At 39.6% G+C, this 27,956-nt stretch overlaps 1 protein-coding gene across 1 annotated transcript; it reads left to right on the forward strand.

The window, feature by feature from the left end:
• LOC135078722 (frizzled-9-like) lies at window positions 1–27,928 on the forward strand. The gene is made up of 3 exons (XM_063973279.1): window positions 1–327; window positions 25,863–26,948; window positions 27,515–27,928. The coding sequence occupies exons 1-3, from the start codon at window positions 148–150 to the stop codon at window positions 27,779–27,781; spliced, it is 1,533 nt and encodes a 510-aa protein (XP_063829349.1). The 5' UTR covers window positions 1–147; the 3' UTR covers window positions 27,782–27,928.
• The last annotated feature ends 28 nt before the right edge of the window (window positions 27,929–27,956 follow it).

The following is a 27,956-nucleotide window of genomic DNA, read 5'->3' on the forward strand; positions in this document are numbered from 1 at the left end:
CTGCGAGCGCTCGTGGAGCGTGCACGTGTGTTGAGCACAACAAAAAAACATGTTTACGAACTCCAGTGTTTACAAACGGTGATTTCGTGACTAAAACCTTTACTATGAAATAGAATACTAGTGTTTTTGTATTGTGAACAACTTGCAATGGCTCGGATAATTTGTTTTCTGCTGTTTGGTGCGTGTCTGGTGTCTGCGGCCCAGGAGGAGGCTGAAGGTGGCAAGTGCGAGAGGATCAAACTGCCGCTGTGCCAGGACCTGGGATACAATTGGACTGCCATGCCCAACCTGATGGGGCATAGGGACCAGAAGGAAGCTGAAGAAGCGGTAAGTTCAGTTTTACAAAAGTTTTCAAAGTTCTTTCTCGAGATTTTAACTATTTTCCTATTTTGCCACTGCTGAAAAGAATTCTGGCATTAGAGGAAATAGGGAAAACTTTTCAAACGTATTGTAGGTGTTAACAAGAACACCAATCAAGGATTGTTATCGCTTGATTGCAGATAGCTCTACATTCATGAAAATAATGAAAAAGCAATTAATTACAAACAACATCACTCAAAATCCGTGAAATTTTCGAACACCTATCAATATTACAATCAAACAGGTGTCAACGATCAGACGAAGTTCAAACGGGTTCAGTCATTGATATATACACAAGTTTTAGGTTTGTTGTTACTTAGTTTCAATAGCAACAACGTTTTTCACCCCTTCATTTTTGCAAACTCTACATCAGTAGCAACTCAGAGGGGGAATGTTCAATGCCGACAACCCCATGTAGGGAAGTAGATTTATTAGAGATATTCGATCCACTTTTACGGTTTGTACAACTGATATCAGATCTTTAGCCGGGGGGAGCAGGAGCATTGCATAAACATTCTGTATCATGAACCATGTATCTTCCTTTTGTTGTTTTGCTGCGTTCCCATGAGAATTGACGGAAGTCAAATGGGGTTGCGAAATGTCAATGCCAAGTTTTTGACTGTTGATGATTAGAATTTGATTGAATTCAAGTTGGGATACCGCTTGTCAGCGAGTTGATTGTGTCTCTACAATACATTTTCTCATGAGGGCATGATTGACTATACTTATATTCTCAGACTCATTTGACGGTTAGTCCGAAATTATAAATGTTCTTCTAACTAAAGGTTTATAAGATGAATCTGAATCTCGAAACATGCTACCCTCTACCACCTAACATCTAATTAAGCAAATCAGCTATTACAGCTAACATTATCTTAGTTGTAGGTTTCCACGAATTTAGGAATCTTGTACATTCCCACTGAAAAGAACTCGTAAATTCAAGTCCATCTCGTACATTCTCACATAAAACTAGAACGTCTCGGACGTGACAATGGGCCGGTGACGAACAAAACGCGCCGATAACAGCAAAGTAACTTATCGCCGGCGACTTCAAAGGCTATCTCCTTATCAGCCTCGCCTCGCATACAAGCTTTGTTGACCGTGTTTACTTGTGTGACTTTCAAAGTGTTCTTGAACGAAATCCAGTGTCGTGCACTCTAGATACATGAGATACATGATTTAGGAATGATAAATTATTAGTTGTATTGCTAAATAATAAACATTTGCTGCTCAATTTTTCGTGTAGATACTTCGACAAATGTTTCTAAAATACACGAAGAAGCTCTAGGCTGAACAAAACAGTCTTGCCAAGAGATCAATCCTGCATCGTTTATTTGCTTCTGTGTAGGAGCCGATAAAACTCGATATTGATTGCGCGTCTGATAACCGCGAGCACCGAACCTTGGGCCGCCGCCAACAGTGTTGCAGCGGTGGTAGGTACCGTCCTTGTAATAACACCCTGCAGCGGCTGCAGCCGACAGCTGCCTTTTTGACTGACAGAATACTAAAGCGGTGAACTCTTTGCTCTCGAATCAGACGAAGATACATCAACACTGAATTGTTTCGAAAATCTTAAGGATTTTGATGAACTCTACGTTTTCGTGAATTTTGGAGTAGTTCTATTGTTTTTACGTATCTAATAGCTCATCAAAAACCATAAACATTGTTCCCGTCAGTTCTTTAGAAAGACACATGATATTCCATGACAGTTCTGTGATAAAGTAGCCAAAGCCGATCGAAATATTTTCACGTAAACACGCGTGTTGTCCCCCCGAATCGCGCACATTCGCATCACTAATTATTTGAGTGCGACAGTATTAAATCAACACACTACCGGCACTTTCATACATTTAATATCGGGCACGATAGCGATATCTTTACAACGCAATAACGCAAGAGCAGCCATTTACTTTTATTTATATACGTTATCGAATCGTTGCTATCGCCTTGAGTGCCGATGTGTATCGGCTAATGCGGCTTTATCGCGGCATCGCTTTAAACGCTCTGTATCTAGCATATCTTCAGTTTTATATTATTTTCGCTAAGCTGACATGTAAGACGCGCGTCACCGCACTCGCCCGACCGCTCGCCTTAATTGACAATAAGGGACTTAGCCACTAATCACCGACTCTATTATAGCACGGATATCAGCGTGATACCGTATCTAATTCGATCTTAAGTTATACTATTGTGTAATTTATATTGAATTCATTCTCTAATAAAGTGAATCAGAATTTTATTCTTCAGACTTCCTTGTTCCATTTTAAAAGTCACGTTTCCAGCGTATTTCTCTCATCCCACTCCAAATTACAGTTCCTGCTTATATGAATTCTAACCGGACCTATCTTCTTCGGCTGGCGTGGTAAACGTGACCTTACTGCGGCATGCTTGGGCTCACAATCGCTCGTCGGTTTATCTATATGATCAACTGTCGTTTTTACAGAATCCTCTAAGTCTCCACAAGTGCTGGCTATCTTATGATCTCGCCAGTGGGCCGCCCATTCACGAATGCTCCCATCTGATTTGGCGCTGCGGCCTCGGCCGTTCACCTCTAGATTGGGCAATTAGGGCGGTCTCTTAGACCGATGATTTGTAACATTCGCCGCAGCATCTCGGCCACAAACTGGGCTTCTATAAATCATACGTTATGTTTCACCTTTTTTAATGCAGCTGTTGCATAAGAATGTAGTTTGCCGTCGCTCTTACACGTGTGAATGGGTGACCAAACAGACGCCGAGCAACAATGCCCGGCGTTTAGCTCACGCTGGGATGGTAATGAGCCAATTTTAGGATGCCCTCGCACCTTCGGCTCTCACTATTAACACTGGACGGCTAACGAAATGTTAAAGTCGATGCGGAACTAGAATATCGAAAAGGGTAAAATTTTACAACGTAACTGTAACCAATATCGTTTTAGAGACCGATATCTCCGCGGCAATAAAACAATTAACATTCAAAAACGTTTCAGATAGCGTCGGTGGTGTTGCGCAGGCGGCAGATTTGATAACCCATTTTCCTAATTTAGGCGGTGCCTTTGTGGATTGTGTTAAAATTGTCCGGGTTTTTTGTTGCGCCCCGGAGGTGCGCCGAGGTGTTATTGAGAAGTCTGTATTCTTTGAAGAGCACCCTATCATTAGAGCAGGTATGCGAGCGTATTATAAGAATAAAAAGGCCCGGTGTTTCACGGATGAAAGAAAGTTTTAAGGCCATTATGTCATCCAGGATTTGGTGGGGTCTCTCGGTGCAATAGGGACGGTATCTGTTTGTAAGGATATTTTAAGGAATAACGAACATTTTAATTTTCGGAATATGCAAAACGGAAAATGTCCTTACTTCGTAATTCCGCGTATAACCGCTTCAGTGGGTCATTTCAGATGTCGGTGATCAGCAGCATGCATGATTCATGAAGAGCTACTCTTACAACAATTTATCACAAAAGCACGGAGTATTACAATTTCCTTGCAACATTTCACCGCCGTAGCCCCCAGCAACAGCGTTTATGTTTCATCTCCGCACATTACTTTGATAAAAATGCCTTCATTAACTAATTTAAAAGTAACATTACGCGGGAGATCAATCATGATCGGCAATTTGGGCGCGATTACAGTGGAGATTCGTATCGGGGGGACACGTCATATTTATGGCCGTCGGTTTTGAATAACTTAGCACTTTTTATGATGGAAATGCGGCGGCCTGTGAGGCGACTACCTGCGGTAATTAGCCGGGCCAATTTGTTCGGTCGTTTTTGCCGTTTTGGCTGCGCGGGCGCCGCGGGCGCAGCAACGCGAGTCATTCCCAGCCTTGGTAAATTATAGCATTTTCTTGATGTTCGTCTGTTGTCTGGTAACGGAAACATGCGGTCGAGCAGTTCTGCTGCGTGATACAAAAAACGTTATTGTGTTAACCGTTCGTGCACCGATAATGAGACCATAATTTAGCAACACTGAAGCATTCCTGGTAACACTAAACGGCCAAAGAAACTAAATAGATTTCTTTGAAACTTAACAAAGCATATCCTCATTACCAGTTTAATCTCGTCATTAGACGGCGAAATATCTGTGTTTACGTCGCAAACATGATATTTCGACTTAGCGGCGTTTGTAAAGTCTATTTAACTGCGTTTTAATTGATTCGTTAACAATCTCAAATTACTGGTAATAAAGTTGTTATTAAAGGTTGCGGAGCGGTGGGGGGTTGTCGGCGCGATCAAAGGCTGCGCTCGCGCAGTTGCGTCTTTTGCCTTTATTGCGGCGCGTGCGTCGACCCGCGCCGCGCCGCGATGCGAGATACCATACCGCGCTATTGCAATCGGTTCATCAAATGCGCCCGCAATTAATATCGTTCCGCATTCGTTAGTAGATCCGTCGGTTTTGTTAATGATCATTATACATTTTGCCCGCTGCAATTAAATCGCTATCACGTTTATAACATCAATCAGGACTGGAAACAACAACGCTCGTTTTATCTTGCCGGTTCTTCTATTAATAAAGTAATGTTTAATGGAGAGTCGCAAAAGTTGCGGCCGCCAGTTTGCGTTAGCTAAGTTTGCTAACGTTTATTTGATCTTAAACAAAACATTTAATGCATTGCATGATACGTATGAAATGACCTCTAGTAGGTATTCGAGTATACCTATAGGTATTATACATTTTATGCCTAACAAGGCAGGTATTTGACCACAATCGCACCTGGTGTTAAGTGGGATGCTGTCTAGAATGAACATCTACAAATCTACCTGATAATAGAGTAAAAAAAAATGAATCAAGTGATTCATTTTTTTACCATAAAATTTCATTGGTGTTTCAGGAGTTTTCAACAGTCGTTCACAAGATTACCACATCCTATTCACAAATAAATATTATCTACCTAAAATTAAAAATGGCACACTAACTGATGCCACTGGTGGGTGGTGGGGGCGGCCAGGAATGCCGCCCAATTAGCCGGGTTCGATTCCCGATCCGACACGCTGAGAGCGATCCGATGCTTTATGGCCTTATAAAGGCAGAGATAGTCGTAGTTCCACGGAAGTTACGAAATTGTATCATAAGATAGAGCCGAACAAGTTTTGAGACCAAAGGCATCTGATAATTACAGATATTTATTTATATTGACGGACTAATAAATTGAGCCAGTTTGATTCGAAGATCAATATTTTAGCCAATAGTAAGAGAATCATTATTCCTTAAGGCTTGGTATTTCTGCTAAAGTAGGTATTTCGCGCTGTCAAAATCTGCGCGCGCAATACTTCGCCGAAGACAGCGCGCCAAAGAGCTCTCGCGGCTACACAGTATAGAAATACGCAGTTTAGAAATACGCAGTTGGTTAGGTTAGGTTGACTTCCTTCCGTTCAAGCATCACACTCACAGCACTTATACAAATCATATCCAAGTGATACAAATTAAAACAACTTTCAAAATTTTTGGGAATATATTTTAGAATCGAATAAATATAGAATATAACTGCCAAAGTAAACACGGTTCAAAGAGGCTAGGCGTGGCGTCACCCGACCTTCCGGAAGTTCCGCGCCGGCTAAAAGAATTTCAAGGGAGCTTGAGCGATTGAAAAAACATTTTATGATCAGTTACTCGTAGTAGCGATTATTTAGAGCTTGGATAATAATTATAGTTGTTGCAATTCACAAAGCTTTAGATGTGGTTAATTACATTAATCAGTACACGCATCAATTTTGTTCAGTCTTTTTGTTTATTAATAAATAAAAATATCATACTAAAATTGCATACATATTTGTTTGTATTGGTCTGGGTGTTTTCTTTCCATAATTTATGTATAACGTATGTACGAAAATCACTATGAGCAATAAGCATCACACACGGTTACCTAGAGTGCATTACCGCAGCAAAAAGCTTGCCATCTTAAATGAACGGTATAATATCGAGGTTTCGTCAGTACAGTTGCGAACAAAGGTGTTTGTGTAGTGTAGTTGAGTTGAGAGGTCAGATTATTGAAATAATAAAACGAACATTTTATTTTTTAAATACATTTTAAAAATAATTTACATTACAGATAACAATGAGAGGATGACATTGCAAGGTGGTGCCAGTCCAGTCTAAAATCCGTTGATATATGCTGCATCTGCCATGTTTTTGGCTAAAAGATTCTTCTATCTTGCAGTTTAGACTTTTATTACAGACCTCAGACAGTATTTTTGGAAAACTTTTACGCATGGTGGAGGAAAGGACGCTCTAGAGACTCAAGTCTAGAAGGAGTCACATGAACTCCAAGTTTTAAATCCGTTGACATCTGCTGCATCTGCCATCTTTTTGGCTAGAAGATTCTTCTATCTTGCAGCTTAGACCTTTAGCTACAGACCTTAGACAGTATTTTTGAAACATTCTTACGCATGGTGGAGGAAGGGACGCTCTAGAGCAGTGGTTCTTAACCGGTGGTCCGCGGACCACTGGTGGTCCCTGAAGGCATTCCAAGTGGTCCACGATGTGCACTTGCACACCTTGGTCAAAACCACTTTTAACTGATTTTTGCAGTCAAACTGGTTTTGACCGATTATGAGGTGGTCCCTGAGAAGACAGAAATTTGGTAAAATGGTCCCTCATGACTTAAAGGTTAAGAACCACTGCTCTATAAAGTCAAAACTACAAGGATACACATGAACTCCAGTTTTAAATCCGTTGATATCTGCTGCATCTGCCATGTTTTTGGCTATAAGATTCTTCTATCTTACGGCTTAGACCTTTAGCTACAGACCTTAGACAGTAATTTTGTGAAAATTCTTACGCATGGTGGAGGAAGGGACGCTCTAGACACTCAAGTCTACAAGGAGTCACATGAACTCCAGTTTTAAATCCGTTGACATCTGCTGCATCTGCCATCTTTTTGGCTAGAAGATTCTTCTATCTTGCAGCTTAGACCTTTAGCTACAGACCTTAGACAGTATTTTTGTGAAAATTCTTACGCATGGTGGAGGAAGGGACGCTCTAGAGACTCAAGTCTACAAGGAGTCATATGAACTCCAGTTTTAAATCCGTTGACATCTGCTGCATCTGCCATCTTTTTGGCTAGAAGATTCTTCTATCTTACAGCTTAGACCTTTAACTACAGACCTTAGACAGTATTTTTTATTATTTATTTGTGTCAGTGTGCTCTTCTAAAGAGTGTAAGACGATTGTATGTAGGTACTATTAAAATGTAATTTTAACTCATCGGTTTTGTCTCATATTTGAGGAATGTACTATGTATCATGAGTAGAGTCTTCGTTTAAAAGGATGCGAACGATTTAAATTTCAATAGGTAGACAAAATTGATCATTTTTAATTATCAAAAATTTAAGCTTTCTCCAGTAACACTGATATTATTATACTGTGACTCATCAAAGTCATCATTGTCAAAAATATTGACAAATCGCGAACTGTCACGGCCAATAAACTGACACGCGTCCGTCCTCCGTAAGCGCCACCGCGCGACTGATTGAGATTGTCCAAGCCGTCATGGACGATTTTTTCCACATTTTTTAACATAGTAACTAAATAAGACGCAATATAAAAATTTCATCCGTTAAAAGCCCTCAAGTTATTTCTGAACTTTAGTTTAGTAAAAGATTTAGAATCTCAAATCGCTTATTTTAAAAATAAAACCATAAATAGAAAACGAATAGAGGTAACTTTGGGAATTTATTCTATCGAGTCAACTTCATCAAATCGTGTTTCCATCCGTTAATAGCCCTAGAAAATATCCTCAACTATGCCCAATAAAAATCTTAGCCTTTAATTTTACTGTTTAGTACCTCAAAAATGAAAAATGAAAACCTCATTTTCGCCATTTTCTCTGCTACCCGGCCTTAAAGCACTAAGACGAGTTTTTTTTAAGAATATTTGATATTTTCAATCGACGAATGCTTATTCTATAAACACTCAAGTTAGTTTTCTCTTAGTTTGCAGAAACACAAAACTTGAAAAATCGAAATGGAATCGAAAACATAACGAACATAATTTCGCCAAAGATTCCGATCAAATCGTAAGTAGGTACATTTACTTTTTGTATGTAGCTCAAATATTTACTACTAGCTTTCCGCCCGCGGCTTCGCCCGCGTGGAATTTTGTCTGTCACAGAAAAACTTTATCGCGCGCGTCCCTGTTTCAAAAACCGGGATAAAAACTATCATATGACCTTTCCCGGGACTCAAACTATTTCTATGCCAAATTTCATCAAAATCGGTTCAGTGGTTTAGGCGTGAAAGCAAGACAGATAGACAGAGTTACTTTCGCATTTTAATATTAGTATAGATTGTATTAGATAAGCACTGAAGCAACTGAAGGCTTGAGTAGCTAAATAACTGGGGTTTAAATGACAGATAAAAAGTTAGGTCATCAAAGTAATGATCATTGCAATTAACCATAAAATGATTTATCTCATTTAAAAGAAACCGCTGAACTCCGTCACAATCGCACTTCACAGGAAAGGCAATAAAACCAAACTCGCTTTAAATACTCGAATACTAATTTGAATTCGATTTAAAATCGATTCGAGCTTAATCGAAATCACTGAGCTTTTACAATGTGTTTTAATTCTATCGAACTTACTTTAAACTCGTTGCAATTGTGATTGAGTTTTCGTGAAACTGAAAAGATACAAATCGATTTAATTAATATTAATTTTGAATTTCCATAATGTAAGCTTGTGTACGTGTTTTTAAGATGAAGCTTACAATGTTGCAACGTTTAAATGGACAGATGTGGTAACGTTAAGGTCCCGTTTAAAGGAAATCATCTTCACTTTTATTTTTGACGACAGGCTTTATATAAATTTGGCTATCTACTCTTATATCAAAAGTCACTTCTAAATAAGCAGTAGTGTATAAAACATTTTCTTTAAACTCATTTACTTTTTTTTTCACTGCTACGAGTACGAGAATTTTAGTTCAAAATGCGTAAGGCCACGAAATTTATTTTAAAGTTAATGCAAATGATTGCACTAAAGGTTAGGCTAACTCTAATTAAAGTGTACAGAATATTTATATTATTGTCACTTTAACCTTTCTCTAGTCGGCGTCATTAGGTCAGCCTTTCCCTGTCTAATTAATCAATTAACACAGAAATTATTACAGGAGCCGGCATTAGCGACGGAAAGACGAGCATGACATAAATATATTATTATGAATGAATGGAAATTAAATATCAATCAAAATCTCGATTAATTAGAACTTTGAGATTATCATCACATTCTGTGTATCAATTTGAAGTCCAATCGCCCTATAAAACTAATTTGCACTAACATAACACTGACATGGCGTATGCATGATTGAGGTACAGTTTGATGGGAGAACATCAGAACATAGGGGTCAGCCTTAGTAGGGTGCATGTTCTGAAGTCTTGTGAAGTCTAATGATGATATATTTAAAGTTGTCTTATAGTAAAAAACGTCACGTTCCACAACTGAACATTTAAAGTTGCTTACTCTCTATAAACGCAAAAAAGCAATTTGCAGAACTTTGTACACACACGTGCTCGACTCTATCAAATGCTTGAAATTATTAGACCCAATTATAGTGCAGCTGATGCTTTATTCTTTAACCTGTCCGCCATTTTATTGTCCGACATTGGGGTATTTAAAATGCGCGTTGCCCAGTAGGCTCCGTGGGCACGTCTTTGAGGTTAAGCTACGAGCACACAGGTAGAGTTTTCATACTACGAAAATACAAAGCACGTTATTAAATCGCAAGACTTTCAAAATGCAATAAGTTTTAAGATTACATTGATTCACTCTTAGTCAATTAATTTTTTTTATTAGCTTCTACATTTTTAAAAGGTTTTTAAGAAATTAAAATAAATATTTACAAACCGAGTCCTAGCTGTTAAATAGTTGCTCCATAGAGACCCTTTATTTTACGATTAGAGTTAGGTACTGGTATCTTGTCTGACGCATATTTTTTCTAGAATCAAGTGTAGCTCAGTCTTTACTGGGGCCGAGCTACAAGCCATAGCTCTGTCAATGGAGTGTCAGCCTTAGAAGGCTCGCCGCGCGCGCATAAACAACCATTAAAAAGTATTTATCGGCGCGCACGACAGCGCACGCTCGTTCTCCTGTCAATTACACGCGACGGGCCGCGCATGCGTTATGGCCGCCCTTTGCAGGGACCGACCATAAAAACATAATGCGCACTTTAATTACCAATGGTACTGAATATTTTTATTGCAACCCCTTTATGTACGAAAAAACATAGAATTGAGCAAAAACTGAATTTCCATTTATAATTACGCTGATTGCTTTATCAGCGGAGCGATGTAATTTTTGTAATCATACCTCTAAAAAGTAAGTAATTTAATTAAATAAGTAATTAGCTTTCTCCGATATAAATCAACCAACCCCTTTAATAAAAACGTTTCAAAAACGTATAAATTAAAGACTGGAGAATATTGATAAAGATACATACAATGGCTATAAAGAAGCAAAACAATGGCCCCAGAGCCGGAGGCGAAATGCTTTTCTAAGGAACGCGGAGAGCCATAAAATATAGAACACTGGCTATCGAAAACTGACATGATTCTGGAGGTCGTCGTCAGAGCACAATGGGTGTTCTTCATTTTGTGGCGCATTTCTTACTTTGGATAGATAGAGCTATCATCTTCTATAAGTTCTTAGGTCACAATCTCAAAGATATTATAAGCAGGTATACTCGTATAATGAAAGTTAATGCTTGAGGGTACTATGAGTGAGACGATTACAATATTTTAAAGTGCTATTTGAAAATCAGTTTGAGGCACATCTCAAGTATTTCACTAGTGACTGAGTCTTCGTTCTACATTATGCACTTTCAACTCATCTTTGATTAACTATCTATTTAATCCACTTCTATATATTTGCTCTATGGAGATGCTATTATGGTTAGCTGGCTCTAACACAGTATATTGTTTGATAAAATATAGATAAAACAGTGAAAATAGGAGTTAAATAAGTTTGCAGTACGTACCTATTTTCACTGTGATTAAAAGAGAAGAGTGAATTTCGATTGATAGCCAACTGCGTTGATGAGTGAGGTAAAAGCCAGCATTATCCGTGAAAGACATCCGAGGCATGTGTTGCGAGGCGGCGCGGCATGGAAAGTCGTTATGGCTAATGGATGGCGATCCGAGCTCTAATCGTCTTCAACGCCATAAAACAGATTAAATCTCGCTGGTGTGCTAGGGACGGGACAGCCCGATAGATTTGGGAGGCGGAGGTAGATAAAACTGTAACGAAATCAAATTATCCGTAATATTGAAGAAAAGTGAGTCACTACATTGCTTAAGTAGTTCTTAACACATTTTTAACTTATTTAGGATTAAATAGAATACCTATTTCTATCTTAAATCAATAATTAATCGATATTTTCCGTAAGTAAAAAGTTTTACATTTTTATCCAAAAACTTTTACCTGAAACATTACTTATACAGAACTTTTATGAGTATACTCAATACTCAATAGTTTATTGCTTCCATAATGTTTACAAAAGGTGTAATTGGTAAGGTAAGATACACTATTTAAGTAATGTACACAACGCGCGCTGTGTTTAATAATATATAGATAACCATCGACGTTAATCGCAATCCTCGGTACATCACTAAAGACCAGTCGTGAGCTTCAGTTATCAAGCTTCATTCACATCAATAATTATAAAAGGTTATCGCAATCTCCCGTACTGGTTCCCAATCAGAGCTTTATTAAGGCTTTCGATACGGAAATTACAATCTTAATGAATTCGGACGTCTAATTGGCCCACGATGATTTAGATCACCCGCCTTGAGAACATCCATTTATATTATATTAGGCTGGATGGAGTTTATTAGACGTTTTATCAATTAAGTTCATAGAAGAGCCGCTCTCTTATGTAGACCATCCTTAATTTGGTATCTTAGTTGATACGCAACATTCCTTAGGATTATAAAGAGGTGATGAATCGTTTTGGTGGCCAGAATCATTTTTGGTAGCTATCATCATTGGTACTATGAAGTTAAAGGTTATTTTATGGTGTAACTCGTCAAGGGATAAAGATTATTATCTTCATTCTTATTCTCTCCACTAAATAAATAAAGATCTTTACAGAAAACATACTTTTTGCTGTCATGGATTTAGGTACAACTACAATAACTAACATTTTTAATCTTATTTATATTCATATCTACAGGACATTTTATTATTTATTCTATTTATGTTATGTAAACGGACGTAACTTTGCAAATATTGGTTGCAAGTTTAAGACCGCCAAAGCGATTGGTGTTCGAGTGTTTGCAATGTTTGTCCTTAACTTTGGCAAAGTCAATTGACTTAGTTTGATCGGACAAGACCGAAGGTTACGGCGTAGTTAAATATAACTGTGCCAATATTGGTTGTGGGTTTTGTCAACAATGTAAATTGATCTAATGAATACGTAAGAGACATTTTTTGAAGCGTTCGATTCCAATACCAGTCGCATCTGTCCCAATCATGAGGTTTGTAAGCGAATTTTGCTAAAATGTGACTTGAAAAGCTTTTAAATGAAGCCCCCGTGAAAGTTTCTTTATTTAAATCATTTTAGGCAACAATATTAAGTAAATAATTGAATATTGATTTCAAATTATCAAGAAAATATCATGTTACTCATCCAAGACTCTTTTGTGGCTAAAAGGAATAGGTTTAGTCATTCATATGTTAAAAAGACAAGGAGAAGGGAACGTGGATGAGTCTGGCCCAATTAATGTTATCAGCTGATAACCGTGGCGCCTTGCTGTTGGTTAAAGCTCACTTTACATACAAACAATAGTTAGAGTCAAGTGATAAGTGTCATAACATGAAACAATATATTCTAAGGGCCCTTTTAAATTAGACGTTTTGAGCAGAACGTAACGCGTCAGTCGTGCGCTTGCAAGATCACTCTCGCCCATAATCACAAACGATGCTTGCCTAAGTGAAGTCGAACGCAAAGCGTTGAATAGAGTTCTGTGATTGGTTCGCGTGTCACCCTGTGTGTCCATGCGCACTATGAAACCTCATAGTAAGGTTTGTGAATACGGGCGTATATCCACTTCTATTTTGCGCTCTACCTGTTGGTAAAATACATTTTTAAAACAAATAATTCTTTACACCGTGCAGACTAAAAATTAAGCTCAAGTAAGTTTAATTAAATACAGTAAAAGTAATAACTTTTTAAAAAATGGGTGAAAAAATGCAATAGGTATGCTGTATGAATTGAATTAACAATCACTTGATTGTAACTTAATTAAAATTTTAATCGTTGTACATACTTCTTGCATTCAGGAATAAGTTGATGTACTTTCTTAATTTAATTATCGAGGGACCTATAAAATTCATGTAATTTTAATTTAATTAACTGAAAAGACGTTCCGTGTGCGGCTACCCTTGCAAGCTGAATTATCTTTTGTAAGAGAACATACTACAACATAGTATGTCGCAATAATAAGCTCCGAGGAATGTGGAGCTTTGTTTTATTGCGTCTCCCGAATGTAGAGCTTTCGAATTTATTTTGAGAGCTTTGAGAAGGGTCTAATGTAGGCATTGTTTGCATGCAAAGCGAGTTCGGCAATGTCAATTGCTGTCAGACAATGAAACATGCATTAAATATAAAGAAGAGGATTGCCAGTAAAACGGAAAAGTAGTTTGCATGCTTGATAACGTCGTGTGCAATTTTGATACACTTGCATGCAATTTGCGTCTTTGTATTTATTTATTTATTTATTTATTTGAACACCAACAAGGTTACATTGAGGCTTCACAAAAGTAACTATAAAAAATGACACTTGTTAAATGCAAACTTAATTATAGGTGAAAACATCATGCGTATGCCTTTATTTTCAACAAAAAAGATGGAAAAAAATGTTGTGCAATCTACTTGCTTGCTAGGCATGCAAGTTGGTAAACTTAGAACACAATAACAGCTAGTAACTAGTAGTGCAAGCAACTGGTATGCAAGTGTACCAGTTGCTGGCAAGTGTATCGCCGCCTTAAACCATGTGGCGATCAATAAAAATACATTTATTAGTACTTAAGTATACTGCTGTATTTTTACGCTTAATGAATAATAAATAATGAACGGAACGGTAAAAACATTAACTGCACTTTAAAAAAGAATCATTAATGAGCGCAGACTGACTGCCATTTAACTACGAACCAGAAAGGTTACGGTTTGAATCTTGTATAATAATGTTAATGGGAAAAGTAGAGCCATTAATACAGGATGTTTGGGATGTTCATACATAAAGTTATATCGTCATACAAGTTTGCTTAGCTCGCGGCTATGAAGGCGGTGTAGCAACATCATAGCTGTTAAAATAATGTTAGATATTAACAATCATCTTAAACCGCCGTGATCTAGTGGTTAGACCACCTATATCAGACCCCCAGAGTTCTGGGTTCATTTCCCAGGAGAGCAATATTTTCAGCTACGCTTGATTTATGGTAGTAGGGCTTCTTCTAAGTCTGTCGGACTAGTATCATCATTACCTAAATCTGTCGTCATAACAACAATGTTAACAGCATTAAATTGTACATATTATGAATCAGTTGTAGGTAAGATTCTTAAAAAAATCTTAAATTAAACTTATCAAAAATCTCCACATTTAACCAGTGTTATTTCTGTAACTACCCACGGACAGCTTGCATGGGCTGTTGACAGCACAATTCACACTTCGCCTGTGATGTGCCGGCGCGGGCGCACGTTTAATAGGTGTGAAGCCGTTTTTAGCGGCGACTTTAATATTTGTGCTTACAATGCTAGTAAATGTTCAAGAACACGTAACTTCGAACAGTCATCGTCAAATAGTAACAATCAAAGTAGCCAAAAAGTTCGCAGCCGTCTTTGTTACAATGAGCACGGCAATGAGGGTTTTCGCGATTGAAGGATCCGCCAGATGGCGATACGTGGACGCGGGGTCCAGATGCTGCGTGATTGGTTATTTTTGACATGACATTGACAGAAATCACGCAGCGGTCGGACCCCACGTCCGCGTCCCGCCATCTGGCGGATTTTTCAATCGCGAAATCCCTCATTGGAATAAGGCTGTGTTGTCAAATTTTTGACCACTGTGGGCGTCACGAACTATTTTAACGCTGACTGCCTACTTCAGAATTTTTTAATAATCTGGTTTCGTCTATTGTTTGTTGACGATGGTTACGTCATATCAATAACTAAGCAATTTAATTGGTAATTTACACTTAATTATAAAGATTAACGTCATCGATGTCCGATCTGATAACGCTAACGAGTGTTTAATCTCAACAACAATCAATGTTACGATCGCAATCCGTCTGTCAAGTTTAATGTTTGCATCCAGAAGTGGTTGGCAACTGTTTTTGGATAAGACAAACTCTATCTTCTCAAATGAAAAAAAGTTCTACCAAGGAAATTAAGGATTACCGATCTCTACAAATAGCCCATTGCTTTGTATGAACATTTGACTAGGTATTTCTAAATCTATCTGTACAAACTCTAAACTGAATTAAAATTACGTTATTTAAATTCTCTTCATGCTTAATTTAATGTTCCATAGCGGTTTTAAATAAATTTTAAGCGCTCATAACATCCAAAGCCTCCGCAAAATCAAACCCGACCGCGTGTCACATCGCGTTTCCTCCGATATCCGCGATACAATCTGGAGATCCGGACCGGTCCGTCTCGGGCTCGACTGCGGCTAATTCGTAATAACCGGGCCGCGTCGTGACCGATCCGTGATAGCTCACAAATAGCCCGTGTAACACGATAATAGAGTCTAATTTCGCTCACCCGCGGCACGGTAAAGGCAGACAATTGCGCAAGATTGCAGTAGTTGGCTTAATGACGGCTAATTCATGGCAGTAATGGCGGTGGGCATCCTGTAAGGTGTAAATGCCCGGCTTTACGACTAGGAAGCGATCCGTACAATTACTATCGTATCTTGCTTTACGTGCGCTATTAATTGTAGCGGCATCATAGACGATGTTCTTTGAGCCATGGGTTCCGTAGTGAAAAACTTCACACAGTGTTCAGTTTGGAAATGATGGCACAGTTTTTAGATAAAAAGATGAATATTGAAGTCTTTCAATCACAGATGCCCTCTGTAACTGTATGAACCTAAACAGACATTAAGGCCTACGCCACGGCATAAGATTCCAGCTTTACTGATTAATAAAACATTAAATCTTCCAACACACGGATATTCCTAAGCGTTAGTTCTAAACATCTAAATGCACGCTGCATACATATTATCTTTTTCCCCATTCACCATCTCATTGCCCCTCAATAACTTGGCATAACCGTACCCTTTCTACCGTTATCAGTCTATCTATCTCTCTAAATATGGCAGACTCGCTTTTTCTCTGCCTTCGTTACAAGTTACAAACCAACGAGAAAACATTAGATGGTATCGTCAAACGTCAAATAACGAAGCTCACTCGTACGAATTTAAAGTATTCATTACATTCGGCAGCTTATCTGAGGTATTAACATAATGTCTTCTTTTATGTTACGAAGGTCGGTAGTTTTGATCATTGCCGAAAGCACTAATGCTTTGAATTCATTATTTAATAAATTAAACTCGATGAGGTTTTTTATGTTTTTGTGCAGACATGACATGAAAGAAACATGTATCAAAAACAGTCGCTAGAACTTCATATTAAGGCAGTAATGTCTGCTTATTTTTGGGCTAGACTATTCTCGTGACAGTTGACTTTTCAATTTCTTCTTTCGTGGCAACAATAGCTCTATCAAGATCTTTACGCGCATGCACGTTCCACTTCCCAGAGCTCAGTAAAGTAGATCAAACTGGATAGTAGATAGCTCTACATGCATGTTAAATTACCAACTTCAAGAACAACAAGCCGCCAGCCAGTTGTTCTGTGCTTTTTACATGTGCTATTTATGTAATTCCATAAAAGTAGGTACTACAGCTCTTGTATTTATGTTTTATCGTGTAACATCTATCATTAAACTGTAAATTGCTTGTGCTAAATAATAAAGCAAAAATAACCAGATATACCGGTTTCAACATGTAGGGAATATGTTCGTCCTTGTTTTCATTAAAGTAATAGGAGCATTAGGCTAATCTTTCTGTGAGAGACATGTAATTAGTCTGGGAGTCATGTCTGAAACGCTCCCGTCCTAATTGTCATGTCTGGGCTCCAATTAATGCTGCTGGGATCTATGTAGTTCTTGAACTAAACTGGCCCACACATAAAACATTTAGCATAACTTGTTAAACCTTCTTGTTATACGTGCTAATTTACATGCTCTACAAACGCAATTGTGCTTAAAATACATTTAAGTTTGGCGTAACTCTATCAGAATAAATAACGCCGATGGTGATTCACGTTGTAGGTCAGCAAGGCAACAAAACAACGCTCCCACTAGGCTATTAGTAAAGCACTTTAATGTTCGATTTCACATAAAAATCGAGCGAAAACCCATTAATTCGGCTCTTGAATAGAAGTTGATTAAAATACGGCTTCCACTACACGATTCATCTGTTGATTAGGAAGGCCATAAAACGCGCGTCGTAAATTTGGCGCGCGTGTCGCCGTAAGCCGCCCGCCAATCACTTTGATGGGCGGCGGGCGCTCCCATGTTTCAATTCAATGCTGGTCCAACATAAGAGGTAGCGACAGCGGGTACAGACAAGCTGAAACTCTAATGGCCATCAGACTGCTGCAACTCCTGTGCCTGTTTCAGAAACGCTTTAACTATCCTCGAGTATAATGGCCATCTATTTCCAATTCTCGTTCCCACCACTGCAAGCCCTTTGTAGCCAGGTTCTACACGTTCCTGCCAATAAAAACCCCCAGTGATGGTCAAGTTTGTCCCGGGGAAGTTAAACTGTCATTGGGCCCACAACGAAATTAGTCAGAAGAACATAGGAAGAGGTCGAAGTTAAGGATCGATCAACAAGCTTTTGAAATGTGTATCCCACCTAAAACATTTTCATGTAAAAGTTCTATAAAACTCTACACCTCAGTCAAAAATGTCGGCACTGTCGTCACATGGGCGTAAAGTAAAACATGTATCACTGTTCATTACTTTTGTACAATAGTTCTTATAGGAACTGAAGTTGACTTCAACTACTCTCGTCCCCTCTCACTATATCCTCTATTCTATAGTTTTATCGCCTCGCCCAGAAAAAATCAGTTGTAAGTTGTAAAGCTACGCAGCTGCCGATGGACGCATTCGCGTTTATTAACGGAACAACGAGCTACGTTTATGGTGCGCGCGCGCGGATTGATGGCTACCACGCGGCTTTAAATATCTGGAATATACCAATTTTATAGCCCAGTAAAGGGTGGTAAATACTTTTGGCTAGTATGAAACAAATATAAAACATGAACTAACAACTGGGTACTCGTAAATTCGTAATTCCTGCTAAGCGCTCTGGCTCTCTCTACAATATGTCCTGTACCTTTGAATATGATGATATAATGAGTTATGTTCAGACATTGCATGTTAAGTTAAATATTTTGGGGTCTTAAAGAGTTGTAATAGAGGCTATTTTGAAACAAAAATGTAAAGTCTAATGAGCAGTGGTGTGTACCATCTGTCATAAATATCGTAATGCAATCAATCAAAGTTTAGTATCGACAAAAATGCAAATGGTAAAGATCTCGTTTCATTCGAGTGATGAAAACAAGCACTGTAATAATATGAAAATGTTTTGCCAAGGCTCTCTTTCTTAATTATTTAAATTCAAGTTACTAATTACTTAGGTAGGTGCATTAAACTTCTTATCACACAGCACAAGATGAAGACGCACAAACAGATCTCCATAAATATTATATCAGAAGCTCTCTAAAACCTTTACGACTCCATAAATCATATCACCACCTCAACCATCCTGCTGTTTATTTCTAAAACGCTTCATTTAACCAGAACGCAACCATTACTATTCTCAGCTCGTAATACTCGCGGTTGCGTATTTACTAAACAAACTAAGAAACGCCACGCCACAGTTGCGTATTTACTAAACAGATTAAGAAACGCCAAGCCACGGTTGCACCGACCCTTTGATGCTTGTTTGTCTGATTGGGAATATCACAAGGTAATTAAAATGAACCGGGATAAGTGGATATATTCCCAAAAGTTTATTTTAACTCTTAGTGAACGGCTACACTATAGCAGTCATTTCAATGAAATTTCTAGGCAATGTGTTGTAGTTGGAAAAGAATGATTTGAATCTAAGGCTCATAGTAATCCTAACAATATAGGACTTTATTAAACGAGTTTTAAGAATCATTTATCTAAAGGAATGCGGCCACTTATAGACTTTCGGAGTAATTTTATAGAAAATGCCCGTGAAAATGTTAAAGCTCCCTTGAGACTTTCTTAGACAGCGATTTGTGACACCAAAACTGGTAAAGAAACTGCGTACCTAGAATGTAGGACAGAACTCGTGTTAGTTTTTATATTAAACAATGCTAATGTTAATAAAAAATGATAATATATTATGTCAAGTATAATTTGAAATAATTTCATTTTACAAAACATTACCGATTTAAATCACGTACTTACAAGAATAGTACTTACGTATGTATTAATAAATTTGCCGTATATTTCATTGATTGATTGACATAAAACGCCCGACAACATAATTTTATGGACGTCGGTAATTGTAATCCCATCAAAAACAATACTTGTCAAAAAAACCAAGTCTCGCAACTCAGTTGTTCTACGGTAAAAAGTTGTGAGATCCATGTAATACCAAGTCCAGGCCAGGAAATCTTTAACGTTTTACATAAATTATTGACTTGGCCATCGCACTAAATAATTTAATTTACACGTGTTTTCATGCGATGGCCAAGTCAATATATTTATGTAAAACGTTAAAGATTTCCTGGCCTGGACTTGGTATTACATGGATCTCACAACTTTTTACCGTAGAACAACTGAGTTGCGAGACTTGGTTTTTTTGACAAGTATTGTTTTTGATGGGATCTCATTTCTTTTTGTATTTTGTAGACAGCAGTTATGTATCTAGAAAACTGGACCGAAATTGAAAAATTTTACTCGACTTGGCGGTTGCACTACCGTGCCCCCAAATCTCATTTCTTTTTGTATTTTGTAGACAGCAGTTATGTATCTAGAAAACTGGACCGAAATTGAAAAATTTTACTCGACTTGGCGGTTGCACTACCGTGCCCCCAAATATTTTAGTTTTTCCTTGATTCATACACCAAACACTACTTATATTCCAAATTTGAAGCTTCTAGGTCTGCTAGAAGTGCCTTAGAATTTTGATGATCGGTGAGTCAGTGAGTCAGTCAGTGAGTGACAAAATTAAGTAACTTTGGCCCGTTATAATTCTTAAACTACTGGTTCAAATTGAATGAAATTTTAAATATACCGTGTCTTTACAATGCCTGCATAGCTAATGAAAATTCAGCCTTCTAGTTTTATCCACAACGAAGTTACAGGCGGTCGAAAATGGCCTGAATTGCTTCGAGAAAAGGATGGTACGGCCGTGCCGCTTTTTTGCTCGACTTGGTGGGGGCACTGCCGTGCCCCCAGATTGTTTTTATTAGCATATTAATGCACGTTATTTATTTATGAAACTTAACTTAGTATCTCGGTTTCCGAACTTTCCCGTCAAGCGTGACGAGCACTTCAAAGGCGCAGGCGCATTGTGATTAGGGTTGCCACCTTCTTTGCATTAAAAATACATTGATTTATTATTGGTAAGAAAAAAAGTGCGTAGTGTCAACATACCGTCGTACCATTTATTTTATCGCTGGCGAGTGGCGTCATCGATTCAGTCCCAATCGATAAATTTTGTTAAACGAAAAAGTACTTACGACTTAACTTTTCAAAATCCCAAAGAATTCAAAACATGCGAAATAAAGTAAATTATAAAGTACAGTCAGCGTCAAATAGTTTGTGACACACAAAATGTCTAAAAAGTTGACAACACAACCTTATTCCAACTGTAATAACAAAGACATGTTGCGAACTTTATCTACTTTGAGTGTCATCACGAACTTATTTATTTTAAATTACGGGTGGCAACCCTAATAGTGATCAAAGCGGCCATTAATAACTCGCGAGAGGTTGACATCAAAAACATAACTCTTTACGGCCCATAAAAACCGGAGGGAAAGTGATTCCATTCTGAAGCCCTTGTGTTACTTGATATGTTAAGCAGATGCGGCGATAGTAAAAACGCTTTGCTCGACCGGTAATGCAATAAAAACAGGACGATAATTCATTTATCTATTCATTGCAAGAAAGCTCAAGTGAAAAGAGTGCATAAAAGAAAGACTTACCTGTAGTAACGGCATACTGCCACTTCTTCTAGGTCTTCTAATCACTGCACTTTCAACGCACATACTGAGCACCAACACTGTCCTAGGTATTTCAATCTAACAATAATGTATTTCAAAATAAAATACAGGAAACAAATAAATACGCACGTTTGTTATTCTATGACTGCTGTCACTTTTCGGACGACCTACATTTTTAATATTGCACAATAATAAAAATCACTTTTGTGGGTAGTTCAGCAAAAACAATTCGTAAGTACGCATACATTCGGTACTTATGTACTTCTTTCTTGTGATTTCTACTCATTATTTTTTCAATTCCAATTTTAATGCTATCAGTTAACAACAAGAATAATACGATTATTGGCCACGCGGAAATGACATAACAAACAATAAAAATAAAAAAAAGAAGTGTGGTTACATTTACATGTCTGCCACCAACTAAACAAAAACGGAAAAGGAAGTGACAGTTCAAATGTCAATTTGAAATTACCGATTCGATCATTCGAATTTCAAACGAGTCCGTAGGTAGGTAAAAAGAGTACTTTACTGTGTTACCGTGACTGCGTCCGCTGTCCGTGACATCAAAGCGTGCGCCGGCGCAGCGGAGGGCGCTCTCTTGCGGCTATTTTCGGAACCACTCGGTAATTAATTCTTTTTTGTCGTGACTGTCGTCCTTTGTTGTTGGATCATTCGCCTACAAAGGAGACATGAAGTTCAATATTTTGTTTAAAGTATTCTGGTACAGGCCATTCATCTTCCCGATTGTTTATAGCTTTTTTTAAATAGTCTCTCATACATTATGATGGCGTACTTTACCTTGAGTTATTATGAAGCACGAACGACTTCAAACAAGGGTTAGTTTGCAGGTATAATAAGTATTATATTACAACATTATAAAATAACAAAATGTAATTGTATCTATCCCGGAAAGTAGTAACTTGAAACACCTTATGATACTACATGTGCTTCAGAGTCTTACGACAAGCACAATATTTTTTAATTGACACATCGATTTTTTTACAATACATTTTTACAATTTATTTGTAGGTACCTACAATAATAACGTTACAAACATTGGAAAATATTTGACGTGATCTATGTAGAGATGGGCTTTTATTTGGAGAATACCTACTTAATATAAAAGACCTGGAAGAGCTATAAAGAAAACGCTATAAATGTTAATGGCACCTATATCCTAATAATTCAAAGGTAAAAAAGTTGAGCACATACAACACTTCGTAACAATACCTATGATTAAATTTCAGGAATTTTGCTCTTAGATATTAATTTATTTTTAAACCCTCCTGTTTCCGATCAAAATTGTTTTACAGCGTGGGATCGGCATAGGTATATACGTCATATTGTAAACTTATCTTATCCAGGTAAAATCTCAAAGGGGCCGACACAGACGCGTGCGCACAATCCGCCGCGGAAACTTGTATCCGGGTTTAAACTCTACAATTCTCACAATTGGCACTTAAGTCTTATCCAAAACCTAAAAAATAAGTCCGGATATTTGACTGACATTATCGATTTGTAAGAACTATTTATTAGTCTAAACAAATAAAGAAATTTTGACTTTGACTTATGTAACTTTGAAATCAGTAAATAATGAACTGGTAACGTCATACTCCTCTACTTTTGTTTTAGTTAAGTTATAGTTATTTTTTCATGGAAAAGCTATGAAGGAATAAACCAGTCAATGAAAGAAACAGAGCTAAAAGGTTGACTGTACGTACTTCTCGGTTTCATCACATCAATCACTATGGCCGCTATTTATTCAAGCAAATAAATAATACCGACTCCGAGAACTGACTAGCCCGATGGATTAACTAAAGTAAACAATTCGAAGTAAGTTTAACAAGGTATAAGAGTATTTTATAATAGCCTCTATATCGTAGGACTAAGGTAGATATTGGTTAATGAAAGCTTAGGAGTACAGTATCAATGGACGCTTGTATGATCTAAAACATCCGATTCCACTCGAGTGGCCAAATATTTGTTAAGGTTAAGTGCTTACGGCCATTGTCAGGAATGTCAAGATTAAACGAAGGATTTTTGTGTTTTCTATTGAAAAAAGTGAGGTAATGTAGCCATTTTAACTTACCTACTTGTACTTGGTCTGTATTTTTTACACAAAATATTAGGAGCCACATACAAGTTATGTTCTTTAAATTGTGACTGTTTCATTTTGTACTTAGTTTGTTGAATTTTTAAATGCGACGATTTCAAACACAACAGAAAACAAACATTGTTGCATGCGGATCTAAAATCTTTATTTTAATTAATATTACCTATATCTACCTATTACGGTTTTATTACTTAGTTACACCAATAGGTTTTATATCCCTAAGCACATTACATATTACCTACTTCTCACATTATAATGGCCTCTGAAAATTAACCCTGTAGAGTTACAAGAATCGTTTACGTCGCCGTTTTAATAATTTTCTCTGAACTTCCAAGTTAAACATGTGCACTTTTATTGTGTAAACATAACAACGGTATTACACATGGTCGGGCCGTCAAAGAACGAACGACACATAAAAATAACTGTAAGTAATAGTTTACCCTAAGAAGACTTTCGTAAACGGACACCGAACCTCTTTCGAGAGCAAACACGCGTGTTTATCCTCAATTGTGAACTTAACAAAAACGGTTTTTATAAAATAACAAAGATACTTCACTTTGAGTGCAATCTACCGTTCTGTAATGGGATAGATGCAGGTAAAAATGTTTGTTGCGTTTACTTAATCCCCGCCTTAAAAAGACGCGGAATTTTGTTTGGTTTTTTAACGTTATTCGCTTTAACTTTTATGAATGGCCTTTATCTTGTCCTGTTTAAAGATCTTCTGAGATAATATAAGCGAGAATAAAAAATATTTATTCTTAAATTTCTATAGTAAACCGAATAAATGATATAGTGTACTCGAACTGTAATCATCCGAGGTTCTTTGAAGACACATCAAAGCGCTTTGGAGTGATCAAAGTGACGTATCTATAACACAAGACTTATCTTTGAACATTTGCTTTATTGAATGAGTCCGATTCGCTACCCTTTGAAGTGTGATAACCGCTACAGAGGAAGCTCTAATAGCGCTCTAGATATGAAATGGACTTCACTTTGTTTAATATTCCGAGCAGATTTATTATTTTGCGAGTTTATTACTTCTTCTGGTTTGATCTTGTTTATTGCAGGTACTGAGATCTATTTCTATTCTGGCTTGTAGAGTTATCTAAATGTATTTTAATATGTTTGTAAAATATAAAGGTGTATGTAGGTACCTAATAGTCGACCCTAGTCAGTCAAATCGTCAGTCTTTTAAATCGTTTCAGTCAACATGTTAATTGCAAAAATAAAACAATTCATTCTTAGACTACGAGTAGGTAGGTACAATTGGTTCCTAATATATATTTTAACGAGAGTCCAGTGCAACTACGATGAGCCATTAGGACTCGTACATGTAATGTGTGTATTTTTGCTGTCATTAGGCCTCGTAAAAAATTACTTAACGCAAAATAAGTCTCTGCCACCGGCACAGCTAACCAAATGGCTGGTCATCATCATTATCATTCGGCATTACATGTTTTTGCAGCTACCGCGTAATCCAAGGCCGGCGTTCTGTGAATAGCTGGAATAGCGTTTTTGCGGCAAACGACAATTATGCGCGGGCGCATTGAAAACGCAAAGAATAATTGCCTCGGATCGCGCTACCTGCGCGGTAAACTATTACTTATTCTGTGGTAATACTATCTGCTGGATATGGGGATATTATTTTACGCAAACCGAGCGGTTTTGTTTAAAGCTCAAGTTCAATCAATTCTGCACAATGGATTTGCAAATTCCGTTGAAAATTCTTATAAGATAGGATTAGGTACCTAGTTTATGAACCAATAAACGTGGCAAGATAATTGTAATATTCTGTAAACTAAAGGCGAATAAGATAGGGGCTATAAAACTTAAAATACTCTTAAATACGGTACCTTCTAAACCGTCGAGCGAGCCCAAGTTAACGCGTCAACTCTTTTCGGTTGCGTGACATCCGTCAGGGGCAAAAACAAGTCGCTCCGGCGACCTTGCCATTGTCTCGAGACCACTCATTTGAAGCTTTTTGTGCGGCGCGGCCTGGGAACGCCGCCCTTCGGGCCGCATGACGATTTAATAATACCGTAGACAGCCCCACTCGACGCCGCATAACTTTGAATATTTAGCCAAGTTCCCCACCCAAAGGGTTATCAGCTCCGACCTTCCATTCTCACGAGGCCTCTCTTCGTTTCAGATGGTGGCATTCGCGGACGTCCTGTCGAGCGGCTGCTCGCCGCACGCGCGCTTCCTGCTGTGCTCGGCGTTCGCGCCGCTGTGCTCCGAGCAAGTGTCGGGCTCCGTGAGCGCCTGCCGCGCGCTGTGCGAGGCCGTCAGCGCCGACTGCGGCGCGCGCCTGCCGCCCGGGGCGCTCGACTGCGCCGCCTTCCCGCGCCGCGCCGACAAGCGCCTGTGCATGCGGCCGCCCAACGCCAGCGAGCCCGCGCCCGAGCCGCCGCCGCCGCGCTGGCCCTTCCGCGACCACGAGCCGCGCGACCACGCCTGCCCGCCGGCGCACGCGCGCGCGCCCGCCGGCGCCTGCTGGCCGGCCTGCGCGCAGCACGCCGCTTACGGCGCAGCCGACAAGCGCGCCGCCGAGATCTGGATGACCGCGCTGGCCTGGCTCTCGCTGCTCTCCACGTCCTTCGCGCTGCTCACGTTCTGCGCGGAGCCGGCGCGCTACCGCTACCCCGAGCGGCCCGTCGTGTGGACGGCCGCCTGCCACGCGGTCGTGGCGCTCGCGCACGTGACGCGCGGCTGGCTCGGCCCGCGGCTGGTCTCCTGCGCGGGCCCGACGCTCGCCGTGGACGGGCTCGCGTCGCCGACGTGCGTGGCGTTCTTCTCTCTGACGTACTACTTCACGCTGGCGGCGGACGCGTGGTTCGCGAACGCGTGCGTGGCGTGGTACCTGACGGCGGCCAGCGAGTGGTCGACGGAGGCGCTGGAGCGCGCGGCGGCGTACCTGCACGCGCTGGCGTGGGGCTGGGCGGGCGCGTGGACGGCGGCGGCGCTGGCGCTGCGGCGCGTGGCGGCGGACGAGCTGACGGGCACGTGCGGCGTGGCGGACGCGGCGGCGGCGGCGCTGGTGGGCGTGCCGCGCGGCGCGCTGCTGGCGGCGGCGGCGGCGCTGGCGGCGGGCGCGGGCCCGGGCGTGGTGCGCGTGCGGCGCGCGCTGGGCGGCCGGGGCGCGCGCCGCGTGGGCCGGCTGGCGGCGCGCGCGGCCGCCGCGGGCGCGCTGTACCTGACACTGGCGGGCGGCGCGACTGTCGCTCGCGTTTATGAGGTATATACTGACAGTAGCTTCACAGTTCATTTATGAAAACCTTTTATATGTTCGCAAAAATATAGAGCATTTTACTAGAAAGAGTGATTTACACAAGTTCAATACAAGAAACAAAAATAAACTTGCCGTTCCAAATTTCAGACTGCACAAGATTGCTAATTCATTTATGGGGAAATGTATTAAACTTTTCAATAAATTACCACAAACTGTTATAGAATTGCCCATTCATAAATTTAAAGCACATATCAAAAGCACCTTAATGAAAAAGGGCTACTATAAAGTTGATGATTATATAAAGGATAAAAATGTTTGGAATGTTTAGTTAAAGTGTAGGTAGTTACCTAGCTCGCATTAATACTTATGACTATAATTTGTATATTTTAAAGACTGTAAAACCTTGAAAAGGAGGCTGACAATAGTGACTGAGTTTCTTGCGCTGCTTCTTCTCAGCACTGGCCCATTTATTGTCCCGAAGCAGTGGTAGGGTTAATATTGGGACGTGTAAAAGCGCTTTTTTAAAGCCTATTTGCAAAAATAAATGAATTTTAATTTTTTAATTTTATGAGGCGCGGCTGCGAGCGGCGCACTCGGGAATCACGCTGCTGGCGGAGCTGGAAGCCGGCACCGAGAGTGGTCCGGTGACGAGCGCGTGGTCGGTGTGCCTGTGCCTGTGGTGCGGCGCGGCGGCGGGCGCGTGGGCGTGGTCGCGCAAGTCTGCGCGTGTGTGGGTGCGCGCGCTGTGCCCGCCGCGCAAGGCGCCGTGCTGTGCGCCGCCGCTGCTGCGCGCGCCGCTCCCGCCCTACAAGAGACCCTTGCACGTGTCGCGGGTGTGATCCGCGCCGTGTTGTGTTGTGTCGTGTCGTGTCGTCTCAGACTGTGTTTAAATTAAGCACCGTGTCCCTTGCCTTCTGTGAAGGCGCTCTCGTGTAAATACTGTGTAAATAATGTAAATTTCTAATATACTGTTGATTTTTCTATAACACATTGGTTTCATTCCCTCGTCCGAAT

Source organism: Ostrinia nubilalis, chromosome 15, assembly GCF_963855985.1.
Source record: "Ostrinia nubilalis chromosome 15, ilOstNubi1.1, whole genome shotgun sequence".
In the NCBI taxonomy this organism is placed as follows: domain Eukaryota; kingdom Metazoa; phylum Arthropoda; class Insecta; order Lepidoptera; family Crambidae; genus Ostrinia; species Ostrinia nubilalis.